This window comes from Gossypium raimondii, chromosome 11, assembly GCF_025698545.1.
Source record: "Gossypium raimondii isolate GPD5lz chromosome 11, ASM2569854v1, whole genome shotgun sequence".
In the NCBI taxonomy this organism is placed as follows: domain Eukaryota; kingdom Viridiplantae; phylum Streptophyta; class Magnoliopsida; order Malvales; family Malvaceae; genus Gossypium; species Gossypium raimondii.
The window spans coordinates 62,467,274-62,485,346 of record NC_068575.1 but is presented as its reverse complement, the minus strand read 5'-3'; the positions used below and the strand labels follow the sequence as shown (position 1 = coordinate 62,485,346).

The window sequence follows — 18,073 nt, the reverse complement described above, 5'->3', positions numbered from 1 at the left end:
AGACTGAACTTAACCGATAATTTGGTAAACAATTTAAATTTTGGATCATTTTTTAATATTTCTTGACACGGCAGAAAAATAAAATTATTTTTGCTCCCTTAACCTAAACTGAAATATGTCCCAAGCGGAACGCTTTCCAGTAATCTACAGGCAATACCCATGTGTGAGTTTACTGAAGGTTCGATATCCACACTTTGTCGGTAGCCTAAAAGCCAATAACCACAAGCCACGTGTTTATTCCCTTCCCCCCTCTCCTCGGTTGCCATAGTTGATTTCTCTTCAAAGTCGGAATACCCGTCTACATTATACAAATTAAGGTTCCTACTTCCTTCCTTCCTTCCATCTCAAGGCTCAAGGACCAAACTGCAATTTTCACTCATCTCCTCTCACCATATTTTCCGGCCGGGAACTTCCACAAAACGTCGCCCTCAAAAGAGATCTTAATGCCTCCGAACTCCAGCAGCGACGCTATATACTCTACTACAAAAACAAACAGCTCCTCCTCCTCTCTCCAGCTTCAACCTTTTTCATTTCTATGGCTGCTCCTTTTCATCGTCTCACTTCAGGTAACCATTCTCATTATGGCTCGCGCCGTCCCTTTCTACAATCGCCGAACCCATTTCCCGAACCCAGTATCCGACCCGTGCTCGTCGGGTCGTATCTTCGTTTACAACTTGCCACTTGTTTTCAACCAAGAGTTGTTGGATAATTGCCACGAGCTGGACCCATGGAATTCACGTTGCGAAGCATTGTCCAACGGTGGGTTAGGGAGGAAGGCGACGGGATTATCCGGCGTCGTACCGGAAGAGTTGATCCCGGCTTGGTACTGGACAGACCAGTTCGCCATGGAAGTTATTTACCACAACCGTATTTTGAACCATAAGTGTCGCACCATGGAACCGGATTCCGCGACGGCGTTTTATATCCCGTTTTACGCTGGACTCGCCGTCGGGAAGTACTTGTGGTCCAATTATACTACAAAAGATCGTGATAGGTACTGCGAGATGATACTAGACTGGGTCCGAGATCAACCGTATTGGAACCGTTCCGACGGATGGGATCATTTCACGACGATGGGACGCATCACATGGGATTTCCGGCGGTCCAAAAACGAAGACTGGGGTTCCCGATGTATTTACATGCCGGGGATGAGGAACATCACGCGTCTCTTGATTGAACGAAACCCCTGGGACTATTTTGACGTCGGTGTACCTTATCCTAGTGGATTCCACCCCAGGTCCGATTCCGACATCTTCCAATGGCAGTACTTCGTCCGTAACCGCCAACGCGACACCCTCTTCTGCTTTGCCGGAGCGCCGCGCGGCGCCGTGAAGAACGATTTCCGAGGCTTGCTGTTGAACCAATGTATGAACGCTTCCGGTTTATGCCGGGTCGTTGATTGCGCCGGTACCCGTTGCTCCAACGGCACATCGGCGATCCTCGAAACATTTTTGGATTCCGATTTTTGCTTGCAACCCAGAGGCGACAGTTTCACTCGTAGGTCAATTTTCGACTGCATGGTCGCCGGTTCCATCCCCGTTTTCTTCTGGCACCGAACGGCTTATCTCCAGTACCAGTGGTTTTTACCGAATGATCCCAAAAGTTACTCGGTTTTCATCCACCGGGACGAGGTGAAAAATGGGACGAGCATTCAAAGCGTGCTTCAACGTTACAGTAGAGAAGAAGTGAAGAAAATGAGGGAGAAAGTGATTGAATTCATTCCCAAGATAATTTATGCAAAGCCTGAGAATGGTTTGGAGAGTATTAAAGATGCATTTGATGTCGCCATTGATGGAGTGTTGAAGAGAAATAAGGAGCATGAGCAGCCTGGTTACAAGTGGAAATGATGGTTTTAATGGAAATTGGAAGCTCGGGGTGAAAAAAAATAGAAATGCAGAGAATATACAGAAATTTATATTTATTATTTTTTCATTTTTAAAGGATGGGATAGGGGCATGACTTCCCCCTGACATTGTTAACTTTTTGTATATAATAATAATGGTTTGAGGGTGAAAGTTACTGAATATGTTATGTTGTGTTGAGTAATAAGAGATTGGCTTTGAAGATTTAGAATTTAGAAATCAGTAGTAATATAGCTTAGCTCATAAATGATGTTTGAGTTGATTCGACAATTTGTGACTCCCAATAGAGGTGAGAACAAAGTTAATGTAATATTTAATCAAACTAGAGGAATTTTTATCTTAATTTATTAATATTTTATGAAAATTGGGAACACCGTGAAACTTTATTTATGGTGATAGTGAAGTGAATTATAAGGAGGAAAAAAAACATTAAAGGCAATTAGATTAGAAAATTAAAACATGTATATATACAAATTGTTATGCTACCTCTGCAGGCTGTACTAAGTGAACTTCCAATATTACTTCTGTTAGGAGCATGTGAGATTTGACACGCAATGCCACTACAATTAAACTTAATCGCTAGTGAGATCCAGAAACGTAACATCTCTTATATCACTAAAGAGATGAACACTAAACCTACTACATCTCTCAACCACACTCGTGACCTTTCTCCCATCTCTAAGCCGTCTATTCCTCGTTGCAATGATTCTCATATGCAAGGGAAGTGTTTGGTAAATATAAAAAATGAATTGGAATGACAACCTTTGGAACATCTTTAATGGTGGGCCTGTGAGGGGGAAATGTGGAATTAAAAAACGCAACAAGGAATCTAATTTCTCTTTACTTCTGCACTGCTTTTCTTGTAATAAAAAACAACAATGAAAAAACAAATGAATTGCATCCCCTTTTGCTTTTATTTGTAATTACAATTTTCTTTTACCCACCAATAATTGTTTATTACAAAAGACAAGGCTTTGGAGTTCACTGTTTTGTTTGTTTGAAGTAGCATTCGGTCTCAAAACTCTAGTGGATCGTCCAAGGTATTAAAACATGTGACGCTGAAAATAGATGAAGTTAAATCGTTTAAATGAAGGATTTTTTAGTCAATCATCAAACGGAGTTAATAAATAAAGGACTTTCCACAACCATCATGAAATTGGATGCCTCACAAATCTTACCCCAAACTACACCTGTTATTTTAATAGTAAAAATAATTTTACCCCTCTGGATCTCCCATCATTTAAATAGTCATCATTCTTAATACTTCATTATTCGTAATTATAATCTGTAGATTATTACTTTTAATATGTGTATATTGTTCAGGTTTTTGTTTTTTATATTATGTTATGATTAATTGGATATATATTAACATTAGAATTTATTTTCATACTTTAAAAAATCATTCACCTATACATTTTCTTTTGATAAAATGATAAATATTTTAATACTTAGATTTAAGTATTTCATCAGTTTATATTTTTACAATTTTAATTTTAATATTATAAATATGTAAATAATATTAAAAATTAATTGAAATTTAAATTTAAACATCGTAAAGTTCAAGATAAAAGTATAAAAGTCGAGTTTAATTTTTAATAGAAAAGTAACATTGTTTTCCTTTGTAATCTTGTGGATATTTTTGGTTGAAATTATTGATTCAGTGTGGATATAAGTGATTAATTCTTTTTGAAGAGATATTTAAAGTAAAAGGTAATATAATTAATCACGACCTTAATATTTTTATTAATTGTACATATTTTGGATTGATGTAATAATAATTTTAGCCCTAAAAGTTACATATTCTATCAAATTGGTAATGCTTTAACATTTATGTAAATGTGTAAATGGTGAGACTAAATTTGTTGAACTTTTAGAATCTAGACTAAATTAATAAAACATGTAAATATCGAGAGCTGAATTTATTGTTATGCTGATCAAAATCATGTACAATTTACTGAAGAAATTAAAGCCATGACCATGACTAATTGTCCTCTCACTTTCAAAATTGACAAGGATTAAATTGCTTTGAATTGTTTGAGAGGGATCAATTTGATCGGTTTTGAAATTGAGAAGGATTAGAGAGGGCTTTTTACCATAGCAAAACTAAAATATCTAGATGCAAACGACATCGTTTCGCATCCCACTCAAAAGGAGACGTACTCAACTCAAAGTCAAATCAAAGCCGTCCAGTTTAAAGCAACATTAGGGTTTGACGGTTTAATTGAAAGATTACCACATGGCAACACTATAAAAGAAACCGCTAAACCCTAATTCCCTCCTCTCTTCCTCTGTTTCTGCCCGCCTCACATTGCAAAATACTATATTTTGCAGCGGCAGAAGGAGCTCTCTCTCTTTCTCTCTGAGACATCCTTTTAGCTTTTGATTTTAGTTTATAACAATCTTAATCCAAATGCCTTCTTTGGCTATATCTGACCTCAAAGAGAAGAAAGAAGAGAAAATGATGAAGAAGAAGATCGCTCTCGAAACACCTGAATCCGATAAAAAAACGAAGAAGATCAAGGAACCTAAGGTTAGAGAAGAGGAAGATGATTCGGCTGTGAAGAAGAGTAAAAAGAAGCGTAAGGCCTCGGAGCTCCAAATGGAAGAGGAGGAGAGGAGCGAGACGAGCTCGGAGCTTGTTGAGCCGGTGGATCCAAAGGAGAAGAAAAAGAAGAAAAAGAAAGCTAAGGTCGAGGAAGAAGGAGATGGAGATGGAGATGGAGATGAAGGGAAAAGTGAGGATCCTAATGCGATTTCGAGGTTTCGGATTTCGGAAGCGCTTAGGGAAAAGCTTAAGTCCAAGGGGATTGAGGCTTTGTTCCCCATTCAAGCCATGACTTTTGATATGATTCTTGATGGCACTGATTTAGTTGGACGCGCACGAACCGGTCAGGTATAATTTTCGTAACCGTTGATATCTTATGAATGTCCAATGGACGACGGTGTTGCTATTGAAGTGATTGTCCTGTTGTTATAGCTTACGTAGGAGATTTACCAAAATATCATACGAAACGCTTTGTTTATATTCTCCGTTTGCCTAATTTTGAAGTCCTACCGTGATTAATAAGTTATGGCTGCTAGTCTGTTGGTCTTATTGAAATTGGTTAATATAATTCAACCATTGTCGTGTGACTGATTTTAGAAGTTCTATTCTTTGTTGTCATTAGCCTTTGTTTAATATTTTGCAGGGTAAGACACTGGCCTTTGTGTTGCCTATATTGGAGTCTTTAACAAATGGCCCTGGAAAATCGTCAAGGACGTCTGGATATGGAAGGGCACCAAGTGTTCTAGTACTTTTACCAACCAGGGAATTGGCTAAACAGGTATTTGCTTATTTCTCTACACATGTGATTCTTCGATAATGCCTGTCTTTTGTCTGTGAAGTTTATGATAATTAATCTTTTGTTTCTAGGTTTTTGAGGACTTTGAAGTTTATGGTGAGGCAGTGGGGTTGACATCATGTTGTTTATATGGAGGTGCTCCTTACCACACCCAAGAGATGAAACTGAAGAGAGGGGTTGACATAGTTGTTGGGACTCCTGGACGTGTAAAGGTAGCCTGATGTTTTAATAATTCAAGCAGTTTAGCTAGTTTTAGGGAACATTAAGTTTTATAGTTCTTAAAATGCCATGTTATTTTATGATTTTTGATGTTCTATTGCAACTGGTGCAGGATCACATAGAGAGGGGCAATATTCACTTAGGCTCATTGACATTCCGAGTTCTTGATGAAGCAGATGAAATGTTGAGAATGGGATTTGTTGATGATGTTGAACTTATATTAGGTATGTGTTTTTGTGAATGTTACCTTTCTTGGCAGGCAGTGGTCCCTGTGTGTAACACTGCAGTCTGATTATGCATGCCATGGTTTTAATTTCCCAGGCAAGGTAGCGGATGCAAGTAAAGTTCAGACAGTTCTTTTTAGTGCCACCTTGCCGGACTGGGTGAAGGGTGTATGTTTCTTAACTATTAGTATTCATTTATCTTTGTTTTTAGCTCGAATATATTCATCTAAAAGAATTGATGTTTAATTTAATACAATTCCTGTTTATTTACCCCGGCTGATTGAAAACATTTGTTTTTCTAATTGACAGATTGCTTCAAGGTTTCTTAAACCAAGTAAGAAGACTGTTGATCTAGTTGGTAATGAGAAGATGAAGGCTAGTACCAATGTTAGGCATATTGTTTTGCCCTGTTCTAAGTCTGCAAGGTCACAGTTGATCCCAGATATTATACGTTGTTATAGCAGGTTTGATGTAGTTTTAATATAACAGTATTGCTACAATTTAGATTCCATTTGATTTGTCCGAGTTGCCTTTTTTTCTTGTCTTTTTTTAATTTATCCTCTTTGTTTGATCAATTTGATTCAGTGGTGGACGAACTATTATATTCACTGAGACAAAAGATTCTGCCTCTGAGCTTGCTGGCTTATTGCCTGGATCCCGTGCTTTGCATGGTGACATACAGCAGGCCCAACGTGAGGTAGTGTTATATGGATTGTGTATAATTATTCATGCTCTCCTACGGCAAAACATACCATGTATGTACTATTTCTCACTGTGTTATGTGGTTGTAGGTCACCCTTAATGGGTTCCGCTCAGGCAAGTTCATGACATTAGTGGCTACCAATGTGGCAGCGCGGGGATTAGATATCAATGATGTGCAGTTAATCATCCAGGTATGTTCCAATACACTTGTTTTACTGAAGTTGCTGATGTGTTTATGCTTATACGTATCATTTAAGTTTACATTTACCATTAATCTATTCCAGTGTGAGCCTCCACGTGATGTAGAAGCATACATTCATAGGTCTGGACGAACAGGCAGAGCAGGTATGAAACAGTTCAGCTCTTCTTTTCAATTTGGTATTTTGAATTTGATATGATACTGAGAATAATGAAATTTCAGGCAATACTGGAGTTGCTGTCATGCTTTATGATCCTAAAAGGTCAAGCGTATCAAAGATAGAAAGAGAATCCGGTGTAAAATTTGAGCACATATCTGCTCCTCAGCCTGTTGATATTGCGAAATCTGCTGGTGTAGAAGCAGCAAAAATAATAACCCAAGTCTCAGACAGGTATACTTGCTACTACTGTTATTTGATCTTTTTTAATGTATTGTCAACTGTAGTTTTAACCTCTATGAAATTATAGTGTAATCCCTGCCTTCAAGGACGTTGCTCAGGAGCTTTTGGAAACTTCTGGCCTATCAGCACAAGATCTGCTCGCCAAAGCACTTGCCAAGGCTGCAGTGAGTCCTGTTCCACCCCTATAACAGACATTTTTATTCACTTTATATTGTGAATGCTCGCTTTCTTGTTTAGTTGAAAGCACCTAATTATTTGACTCTTTGTTTATGTTTTCGGTTGAAAGCAACTAATTATTGCATGGTTTTTCAGGGTTACTCTGAGATAAAGAGTAGATCCCTTCTATCGTCTATGGAGAACCATGTTACTTTACTTCTTGAAGCTGGAAAACCTATTTACACACTTTCGTAAGATCACGAAGTTCTCATTTGTTTATTTTTTAAATTGATGTAGCATTTTCAAAGAAAAATAACTAGCGACTCAAGGAGGTTTTAATTTTTTTAGGTATCCAAAACCCTAATTAAATAAGCTTAAGAGTACTATATGTATGAATGTCAAATGAGTTGAATCTAAGAATGCGATATTATATCTCAATCAAGTCCTAAATTCTTGGACGTTAGAATTCCTCTTGTATCACCTTCCATCGCATCATCATCTTTTGTTTCTGAGCCATCTAAATTCAATTAACATTTCCTGACCCTATCTTTTTTGCATGTATTAGATTTGTTTTTGGTGTCTTGAAAAGATTCTTGCCCGAGGAAAAGGTTCAGTCAGTGCAAGGTCTGACCCTTACCGCTGATGGAATGGGTGCAGTTTTTGATGTTGCAGAAGATGATGTGGAAGCATTTCTTACTGGTATTTTTCTCCGCGATTCTATTGAACTTTTTGTTCTTGATGGTTATTTTTTTGTTGCTACCTTGCCCGCGTGTTCATTTTGTTGAACTCTGTTGTTGCTTAATTTCACAATATATGATGTATAATGCTTCTCTTATGCCAAAGTGTTTGTTTTGCTGGGCTTCTTGAATGTTGGGGACTCGATTCTCTGGTTTCTTACTGGTTTGTGATGTTGGTTGTAGTTTCACACTTTTTACTTGCTTTATGTTTTCAGGTGCTGAAAATGCAGCTAATGTTAACTTAGAGGTGTTGAAGAATGCGTTGCCACCCTTGCAACAGAGGGACATGTCAAGAGGAAGATTTGGTGGTGGACGGGGTGGTTTTGGTGATAGAAATGGTGGTGGTAGCAGGTTCTCTGGCGGCAGAGGTGGTGGCCGAGGTGGGTTTTCCGATAGAAGGAATGGAGGTGGGCGAGGTCATTATAATAGTAAGAGATGGTGAGTGAACTCTTGACTTCAGCCAATGTAATAAGGGTACTCGAGGGAAGTGGCACCACCTGAAGATGAAGAAGATATGAACCCTTGCAACATTTTATCTACTTGTGTTGATCTGTATTTTTTTTTTTTTTCGTTTTTAAATTATATGATAATCCCTGGGGGTTTTGCCTTCCTCCCCAGTTTTATTTCTTATGTTTTGCTAGAAATGTAAGAAAAATACATTTAATATGTAATCCTTGCCTGCGACCAAAAACATTAGCAGGAGAAAAGAATTATAAAAAAATATTTAAGCATGGTGAACTGAGTATTTATGTTCGAACAGCATTGATATGATGAAAATTCATTTGATCTTAAATGGACATGAATATTGTTATTTTATTTTCATACACTGAGAAGGGATATATTTTACATCTTAAGGAGGTTTGTTAAAAAATTGGGAGGGTTTGGATTATTGATTTAAATTGGGGACCAATTAGGCTTATGATAGCATTATGGGTTACCTAATTGAGACCATAAATTTTAGTATATAATTTAGTATTAAAACTGAAGAGTAATGGTTGAATAATTGAGTTTAGCAAATCTGGTAAAGATAAACTTGTTTCAATCTTTTTATTTTTTAGCATAATGATTTTTGATTTTCCAATTTTACGATAAATTTTATCTTTGTTTTAGATTTAATTTTTTTGTCTTTTTAATCTTTGAATTTGTATATTTTTATCAAATTACCTTAAAAGAGAAGAAAAGTTTGTATTTGTCAACTTTTGACGTAGTATACAATAGTCATGAGAATGACACATTATCATTTAATTAATTTTAAATTTTAAGAAATATTTATTTATAATTTTTAACGATTTTAATGAATTTTTATTTTAAAAATAATTTTAAAATTTAAGAAATTAATTAAATGCTATATCATACGTGGTAGCTCATGTGTATGTAATGTAAGTAAAGTTAAAAATGTTTTTCTATTCATTTTGGTGTGATTCAATCGAAAAGATAAAAAATAAAAATAAATGAAGGGTCAAATAAGTTATTATGCTTATTTTTAGATAAAATAATTATGCAGAGATCGAATTAAATCAGTGTTTATTATTAATTGAATTATTCCTTATATTACTTTAATAAACTAAAAAGTTTAAATTTTAAATAATTATTATTTAGAAAGTGATATGTTTTCTCTTCAATCACAATTCAAATTAACAAATGATTTCATTTGTAAAATGATAAAATTTAACTTTATTTAATTTATTAGTATTGAGTATTGAGACGGAATTAATTTATTTAACTGCAGACAAATAATTTGATGTAGTGGAAATATAGTATTTATTTTAATAGGAAAAGGTTTTAAGATTTACTTTCTGAATACAATCAAAATCTAATTAATTTAATTTATTTATTTTTCTGTTGATTTATCAATTATTACTAATTTGTTAAAAAGTTATTTTAATTCACGAAAAAATTTTAATTATTAATCCAAATAAATCTCAATATTTTTGATAAAAGGAGTTAGAGGATACGCTAAGCTTCCATTCATAACGACTGGCTTGGGGTCTCTCTAAGCCACTATAAAATATTGAAAATATTAAATGAGGGTTGAAATTAATACCCACCCACCAATTTTAGTATCATAGTTCGAGTTTAAGGTTATTTGGGATTCTAAATTCTGAACTCGAGATAAAAAATATTAAAATTAGTAAAATATGATTAAATAAGGAATAGTAGATAAAATAATTTCCCCTCAAATTTGAACCGTCAACAAAATGACAGTGGGCTTCGTTGTATAAACCCATCATCTCTCCACCAACCAAATTTATTTCTCTCACAAATTCCAACCAAATAATAAAAGATATATATTTTAAGAATACGTCAAATAACTTTTATTAATGTAATTTTTTTATAATGCCAGACTTCAATAAGCTTTGACTTGTATGTCCTGAGGCTAGCCAATAGTTACAGATATGTGAGTTCCAAAACATTTGTTGTTAAAAAGAATTAAGAATAAGATTAATATAGTTTAGTTTTAATATTTATTTTGGTATATGAATTTTTCTTTTTCAATTTAATTTTAATGTTTTATTTGATATCTAAATCAAATGTACTTTAGTAAAAAAGACATAAATATGGAATAAAAAAAATTGAGTATCAAATCGAACATTGATACTTAATTGAAATAAAAAACACTCAAATATTAATTTAAAAATGCTTAAATATTAAAATTAATATTAAAACTAGACTCAAGTACTGATTTGAAAAAAATATATTAACCCTATTGTATATTACATTGAAATTTACAGTAAGCTATTGTTGGGGCAACAAATTTGAATAAATGAGCATCAACCTCCCCAACGGTCCATCACACATACTCATGCAACCCTTCCAATATAATGGCTGCCATATCTCAGCATGATTATGGGCTGCTCTTTCTGAATTTAATCAACATTCTTCCTCTATCCACCATGCTATCTAAGCCAACTTTTTTTGCTTTCATTATCGTTGCATTTGAAGCTTTATTCATCCTTCAACAATGGCGGCATCCTATTTTCCACTTCCTGCTGCTATCGTACTTCTTTTTCGCCATTAAAACCTACTTTCTCAAGTCAAAGCAGCCTCGTCCTGTTTATCTCGTAGACTTCTTGTGTTACAAGCCACCGAGCAAATGTAAAGTCCCTTTCTCTTCCTTCATACACCATGCCTCCATGATCGAAGCTTTCGATACTGAAAGTGTCGAATTCATGGCCAAAACTTTGGTTTCTTCAGGATTAAGCCAAGAAACTTATCTTCCACCAGCTTTACATTGTATTCCACCGAAAACCCATGATCGAGAATCCATCAATGAAGCTCAAATGGTACTCTTCCCTGTAATGGATGAACTGTTATCAAAAACAAAACTATCCCCTTACGACATCGATATACTCATCCTCAACTGTAGTGGTTTTTGCCCTTCACCTTCTCTTTCTTCCATCATCATCAATAAATACTCCATGAAAAGTGATATCAAAAGCTATAATCTCTCCGGTATGGGGTGCAGTGCAGGAACCATCGGTGTCGATTTAGCTCAAAACCTCCTCAAAACACATGAAAACAAAACCGCCATTGTTCTTAGCACTGAAATCTTATCCACCGGCTGGTATTCCGGTCACGAAAAACCCAAGCTAATCCTCAACTGCGTTTTCAGAATGGGTGGCGCCGGAATCTTACTATCAAACAAAAAACAAGCAGAAAACACATCGAAATATAAGCTTATACACAGCTTAAGAACCCAAAGAGCTTACGATGATACAGCTTACTATGCCGTATACCGTGAAGAAGACTCTCGTGGGATACTCGGTGTCACGTTCAATAAAGATTTACTACAAGCCGTCAGTGAAACTCTTCGGTCACACATAACACTCCTCGGTTCCCAAATCTTACCATTTACGGAACAATTTTTCCATGTTATTTCGATCCTGCGTAAAAAACTCATCGATGAATCAGCAGAAATTTACACGCCGAGATTCAAGACCGTAGTACAGCATTTCTGTTTGCCGAGTTCGGGGAAACCGTTGATAAGAGAGGTGGCTAAAGGGTTGAATCTTAATGGAAGGAATATTGAGCCTGCTTTAATGACATTACATAGGTTCGGGAACCAGTCGTCGTCTTCATGGTGGTATGAATTGGGTTACATGGAAGGGAAGTGGAGAGTGAAGAAAGGCGATAAGATTTGGGTTCTTGGATTGGGGACTGGAATTAAGTGTTGTAGTTTGGTTTTGGAGTGTTTGAGACCCATTGTTGAAGATGACAAGAAAAGCCCATGGAGTTGTTGTATTCAACAGTATCCTATTCAGGTCTAGTAATGTCTAATTTTTTTTCTTGGTATCAGGATTTATAACTTTAGTCCTACTTTAAATAAGGTCGTTTGAACCTATATATCAAGTAATGATAGATTTACATTTTAAAAGTGACTGATTTCTGTTAGTGAAAATTAACGTAATTGAAAAGTTAAGAATTTATAATGTTTTATTAAGAATATATTTTGCTAATTTATCCGACATAATTAAAATTTTATTAATAGTTAGACACTAATTAGTGAAAAGGAATTTTTACTAAGAGTTTATTATTTTTATAAAATAATAAATATTCTTTTGGTGCTTTTACCTTTTATATTTTTATGTATTAGAATATATATACAAATTTAAATTTAAAGTATTATAGTATTTAATTTACTATTTTGATTGTCAACCATCCGAAAGAGTGAGTGAATGATTGGTGGTTAAACTTGTTAGATTATTAATTTTATATTAAACTGATTTGATTGTCGGTTCGATTTTAATTAAATAAATTATTTAAAATTCATAAAATTAAAAAATATATATATATATATATATATATATATATATAAAACTTAATTCAACTATTATTTCACCCAATTAATTATTTTGGTTTGGTTAGTTTGATTCAACCTTTTATAATTGGAATTGGAAAATAAAAAATGTAATGAAATAGATCGACAATAATCCTAAATATTCTCTACTATTCATCTTTTATTCTCAATTATTATTTCAAATAATAATGTTTTTTATTAATTACCTATGCTGCAATAGAATTCAATTACCATGTGTTGAAATAATTATTAAACACAAAATATACCTAAATAACCAATAAAAAGGAAATAAAAGAAAGAGATAAATGCAATTGATCTTATAAAGGTGTTCATTTTTTGTAAGATTAATATTATTATTGATTTTATTTATTAATATACCTCAATACAACACCACTTCTTCATACAGAAAAACCACAACACAACCAACCCTGAACTCATGAAATCAAACAGACACCCACACAAACCAGATCCAAGATTTAATATCCGAAATCCAGACCAGAACCTTCAAATTTCATGGCTGTAAGCTGGTCCAACTTCCCTTTCATCTCATCAGTGAAGTGGTTCTTCCAGTCCCCGACAATCCCACGCCTGACCAAGGCTCGATTCCATGTTGGTTCACCTCCAGGTTTTTAAGCCTATCCAGGCTGCACCTCCACAACACCTTCTCCACCTCTTCTTCCTTCTCAAATGGCCTGCCGAGGAAACAAGCCAGCTTCTTCACTTCCCCCTTTGGGTCCTTCTTCATGTCTTCGTTTCTCATAAAATATATCATTTCAGGCCTCTTTATACTCTCTCTCCAAGAACCTAAAACATGGTCATGGAAAGGCCCCGTAAGCGTTCTTGAAAGGCCATGGATCTATTCCCTGATCACCAATGAAAACGTTGACGAAGTGCCACGATGACACGAACGTGTCCTTTGGGTCTCGACTCTCTCGAGTGATGTACACGATCTTGCAAGCAGAGGTTTTAACGGATTCGGGTAACGAAGTGTACGGGATATGGGTCCGAAACAGTCTTGGAGAAGGCATATTATTAAGCAGTTAGTATCAAGCAATTAAGCAGTTAGTATTAAGCAGTTAGAAAGTTGTTAAGTTTGTTTAATGCAGCTATATTGTTGAGAGCAAATATTAAGGAATAAGGATGCCTATATATACGGTATCTGGTGAGTTGAGAGGTTAAGAATTTTTGAATAACAAAAGAATATTTTTCATCATTTCTCTCTTCTGTTTATCATATTCTTTCACATATGGGAAAGATCAGGGTTGGGGTTGACCTTATAAAAACCGAGTTCCAGTGATGGCGTCAGCTCATTAGGGTGGTGTTTGAGCGAAGGGTCATCGCTACCATCATCTTTGCGACCTTTGGGGTTCATGATTGTTGGGAATGGGATGATAGCCTTGAGCCATGTGGTGCCCGTCTTTACAGAAGAAGTCAAAAGCACATCGTCGTCTTTTGCTTGGAAGTTGGACTTTGCATCCATGGCACCAGGAAGGTGATCGCCCACATACCAGAACCCTTCCCAGTTGTAAAGATCCAAACGAAACCATGTTACTTTAGGGAGTTGACCCATTAAAGTATAAAATGTACTGAAGTCACCACACTCCATTACTGACCAGCTGATGAAAAAAAAAACCCAATTGAACAAGTAAAAAAGAAAGAAAACCAGAGAGAGAAATGATTTGATCTGATTTCTATATCGAAAAAACCCAGTATTTATAGCTGAGCTTGAGAACCCACTTGGGGCCCTTTGGATTACACGAACCGACGTATCAGCATGTTTTGCATGAGTTTATCTTTGGGGACTCTCTTTTTAATTAGCTAGCGAGTTGTAAGAGCAGTAAAATGAGCGATGATTTTGATGAATAATTCAATATGGGTTGATATCTTCAAATTATAACACATATACCATTAATCTAGTCCAGTGTGAGGCTCCACGTCTAAAATATTTTAGTACGTATTGGAAGAACGAATTTCCTTGAAAATATCCATTAACGACTGAAGTTTACAACCTTTTCTTCCAATAATAGGTAAATTGTTAAAAATATATTATTGGAAACAGGAAAGAATAAATTGTACTGAAATGATTATTGTGTCGTAGAAGTAATTTCGTTTTAATCCTTTCCGAATAAAAAAAAGAGTTTGGGAAAATTCAGAACGAAACCATGTCACTTTAGAGAGTTCACCCATCAAACTATAATATGTACTGAAGTCACCGCACACCATTACTGACCAGCTGATGAAAACACCAAGTAAAAAAAAGGAAAAAACATTAGATTGAGTGAAATCTGGTCTGATTTCTATATAGAAAAAACCCAGGTTTTATAGCTCAGCTTATCAACCCACTCTGGACCCTATGCTATCAGCATTTTGTGCATGAGGTTTTTTATGGGGGGAGAATTTAAAATATATTATATTAGTACTCCACAAGGGTTAAAAAATTTATTTAAAAATTCAAAATTAAATTGTAATTTTTACATTAGTAAAAATATAATTTTACTATTTTGATAATTTATATATTTATTTTTTAAAATAATTAAATTAAATTTTTATATTTTGAAGGAGGACAAAGTATAATTTTATTTTTATTAAATTAAAATTTTTAAAAATTTATTGTTATACTAGTTTTGGTATATGTAGTACGCGCCAGCTCCACTTCCCTGTTCCAAATCAGCATTTTATTCGTATCTGTACTATGTTTGGCTTTGGTCTTATAAATAATAAGATCATTCCTGCTGTAATAACATTTGGTGTACTGTCAGATTAATTCGAATATTTATTTTAGTTTAGTTTTACTTAAATTTCGTGCACTAAATTCAATTTTCGACTTTGTACATTCTTGACTTTGATCATGAATTTTAAAATTTCGTTTAAAACAAAACTCGAAATGTAAAACTTTCGAAAACTTGAATATTGAGGTTGAGATAAGTGGATTTATGTTTGTGTTTATATAATAAAAGTAAATTACACCAACACTCACTCAATTTTAGATAGTCTAAGAAGAAGAGACTAAAAAAAAAGTCTTCCTTGTCTTTTGTTGGTTCTGTTAAAGATCAAACCTTGCTTCAAAGATGTAACTTTCCAGTTCCGTTAAAGAATGAATGCAGAGTATTTTCTCGAATTCCTGAAAGAACTGGTACTGGTGCGTTAACATATCTTCACGAAACTGGAACTGGGGAAAATGGTGATTATGCTAGAAATGATTTGGACATTAGTCATTTGATTAGCATTCTAAAGTTTTGTGGTGGTGAAGGATGTTTAGAATTTGGAAGGACTTACCATGGTTTGATTGCAAAGACTGGACTTAATGGGGATGAGTTTGTAAATACCAGCCTTATTGATTTCTGGTTATGCTAATTGTGGATTATTTGAAGAAGCTTTTAGCTTGTTCATGAATTATGAAAGCTGGGGTAACAAGCCTAATTCTTATACATACTCAAGTATGCTAGCAATTTGTGGAATCCTTTCGACTATCGAAGAAGGAAAACAACTTCATGCCCAAGTTGTGAAGATGCAGTATTTATCAGAAACAGCTGTGAGTAATGCACTTTTGACAATGTATTGCAAGTGTGAGGCGATGGCGGATGCTGAGTCACTGTTTGAACGGCTTCCGTAAAGGAATATTGTTTACTCGTGGAACATTTTCTTTTTCTTTTTCTCTGTTATTAAGGTTTTTTTTTCAATTTCTTTTTAAATTGAGTGAGTTTCTCGCATCAGTAGTCCCGTTAAGACACTAATGAAAACTGTTAATCGGTGACTGTTTCGTTATTTTTTAAAAATTAAATGACTGAAATGAAACTTAGATGACTCCTTTATTAACTACCTCATAATTGAATGACTGTCGGTATAATTTACCTATTATTCATTATTAATATGGTATAATATAATATTAAAAAGGGAGATAATGATGGTACTCACACGACAAACAGTATGGGAATCCAAAGCTAAAACGAAAGAAAGCATGGTGATGGTTAGATGTAGGCACCAACTCAGAAATTCTTTTAGGAGTAATTTTTATTATAATAAGAGTATAATTTTATCATTTTAATAATTTAAATTTCTATAATTTTTAGAGGAGTCAAAATACGATTTTATCTTTATTAATTTGAAATTTTAAAAAACTTAAAAAAATTATTTTTTTATTTATTTTAGCCATAACTGCGCCCTGGTTAGATGCCTCACGTACGTAGATATGGGTTTAATTTCCCACGCATGGTTAAATGTACATGTTATAATTATGAACATGTTTGTATGTGTATTTGTGTTTATGCATTAGTGAATATATGTGTAGGATTACATCCATTTTTATTAAAAATGAATTGCTCTTCTTAAAACGAGTATTTTCAAAATTATCGAAGATATTTTTATTTTATATAAAATATAATTTATTTTAAATAAATAAATTTTCATTTCATCGGATTATAATTAAATATTGAATTCAACTCATATTTTAAAAATTAGATAACACAGATTTCAACAAGGATATCAAATCTTTTCCACACATAATTAGTCTCCCGAAATCAAATTTTCTTTTGACTTTAACACAAACTTAAAAGTTACTTTTAAAAGAATTTTGAACTTTTTTAAAAAATATTGTATAAATGAATGATTACAGCCAATCCAACTTTTTCCTACTCAAATTTACATTCTTTTAATTATTATAATAATTTTATAGATATAAGTGCTAATGTTGTATTGGAAGTACTACAAAATATTTTAACAGGTATTTATATATATATATATATATATAATATCTATATTACAGATATTTTTGAAAGAAATAAATATTAATTTAAAATTATCTATGATTTTGATAAATGAACGGTGGATAAGCCCTAATGTGTTAGTTGAGGCATTTGGACCTCCAATTATGTGTAGTATTTTGTAATACTAATGTTTAATTTTTAAATAATGTATTTTAATTATTGTAATTAATTTTAAATTTATTATTCAAATTGTTAAATATGATTATCAAACACCATATTAAAAATAATAATATTTTAAAGATCAATAAATATTTTAATAATATTAAAAAACATTCAAAACATAATTAACTAGCTCTCCTTGTCATCAATGCTTAGGTGCTTCATACTTAAACCTAAACAAGGTTTGAGTGCCGGTAAGAATGTAATCTACAATATTATCAAAATACATTAATTATGATATATTTTAAATAAACTCTTCACTATTTGTTTTATTTTCTTATTAGTTAATAAATTGACTATAATTTGTAAATAGTATATAATTAATAGGTAACAGACAAGTAAAGATATATAAAAGAAAAACTCCTTTAAATGATTGTAATTGTAAAAACATTTTTACAATTATAACTATTTTAACTAAACTAATTTTTAAGTAAATTAAATTATAATTATAATTATTGTTAATGTATAATTATCTCAAATTCTATTTTACATCAACTTTTTAAAATTAATAAT

The 18,073-nt window shown here is 33.6% G+C and overlaps 4 protein-coding genes across 4 annotated transcripts; 3 read left to right on the top strand and 1 right to left on the bottom strand.

Annotated features, from left to right (window-relative positions):
* Positions 1 to 174: 174 nt before the first annotated feature.
* LOC105801763 (xyloglucan galactosyltransferase XLT2) lies at positions 175 to 2,024 on the top strand. Its single transcript, XM_012633030.2, has one exon. It carries the CDS (start codon positions 444 to 446, stop codon positions 1,845 to 1,847), a length of 1,404 nt encoding a protein of 467 aa, XP_012488484.1. The 5' UTR covers positions 175 to 443; the 3' UTR covers positions 1,848 to 2,024.
* A 2,107-nt stretch (positions 2,025 to 4,131) lies between these two features.
* On the top strand, positions 4,132 to 8,571 carry LOC105801761 (DEAD-box ATP-dependent RNA helicase 7). Its single transcript, XM_012633028.2, has 14 exons — positions 4,132 to 4,755; positions 5,051 to 5,185; positions 5,275 to 5,415; positions 5,535 to 5,646; positions 5,744 to 5,814; positions 5,956 to 6,110; positions 6,232 to 6,343; positions 6,438 to 6,539; positions 6,633 to 6,693; positions 6,770 to 6,938; positions 7,015 to 7,111; positions 7,260 to 7,354; positions 7,669 to 7,802; positions 8,056 to 8,571. Exons 1-14 carry the CDS (start codon positions 4,273 to 4,275, stop codon positions 8,280 to 8,282), a joined length of 2,094 nt encoding a protein of 697 aa, XP_012488482.1. The 5' UTR covers positions 4,132 to 4,272; the 3' UTR covers positions 8,283 to 8,571.
* A 2,091-nt stretch (positions 8,572 to 10,662) lies between these two features.
* On the top strand, positions 10,663 to 12,108 carry LOC105801762 (3-ketoacyl-CoA synthase 6). The gene has a single exon (XM_012633029.2). The coding sequence runs from the start codon at positions 10,663 to 10,665 to the stop codon at positions 12,106 to 12,108; it is 1,446 nt and encodes a 481-aa protein (XP_012488483.1).
* A 1,071-nt stretch (positions 12,109 to 13,179) lies between these two features.
* On the bottom strand, positions 13,180 to 14,244 carry LOC128034845 (cytosolic sulfotransferase 10-like). Its single transcript, XM_052623720.1, has 2 exons — positions 13,923 to 14,244; positions 13,180 to 13,442 (listed from the first exon to the last, which is right to left on the bottom strand). The coding sequence occupies exons 1-2, from the start codon at positions 14,242 to 14,244 to the stop codon at positions 13,180 to 13,182; spliced, it is 585 nt and encodes a 194-aa protein (XP_052479680.1).
* Positions 14,245 to 18,073: the final 3,829 nt, after the last annotated feature.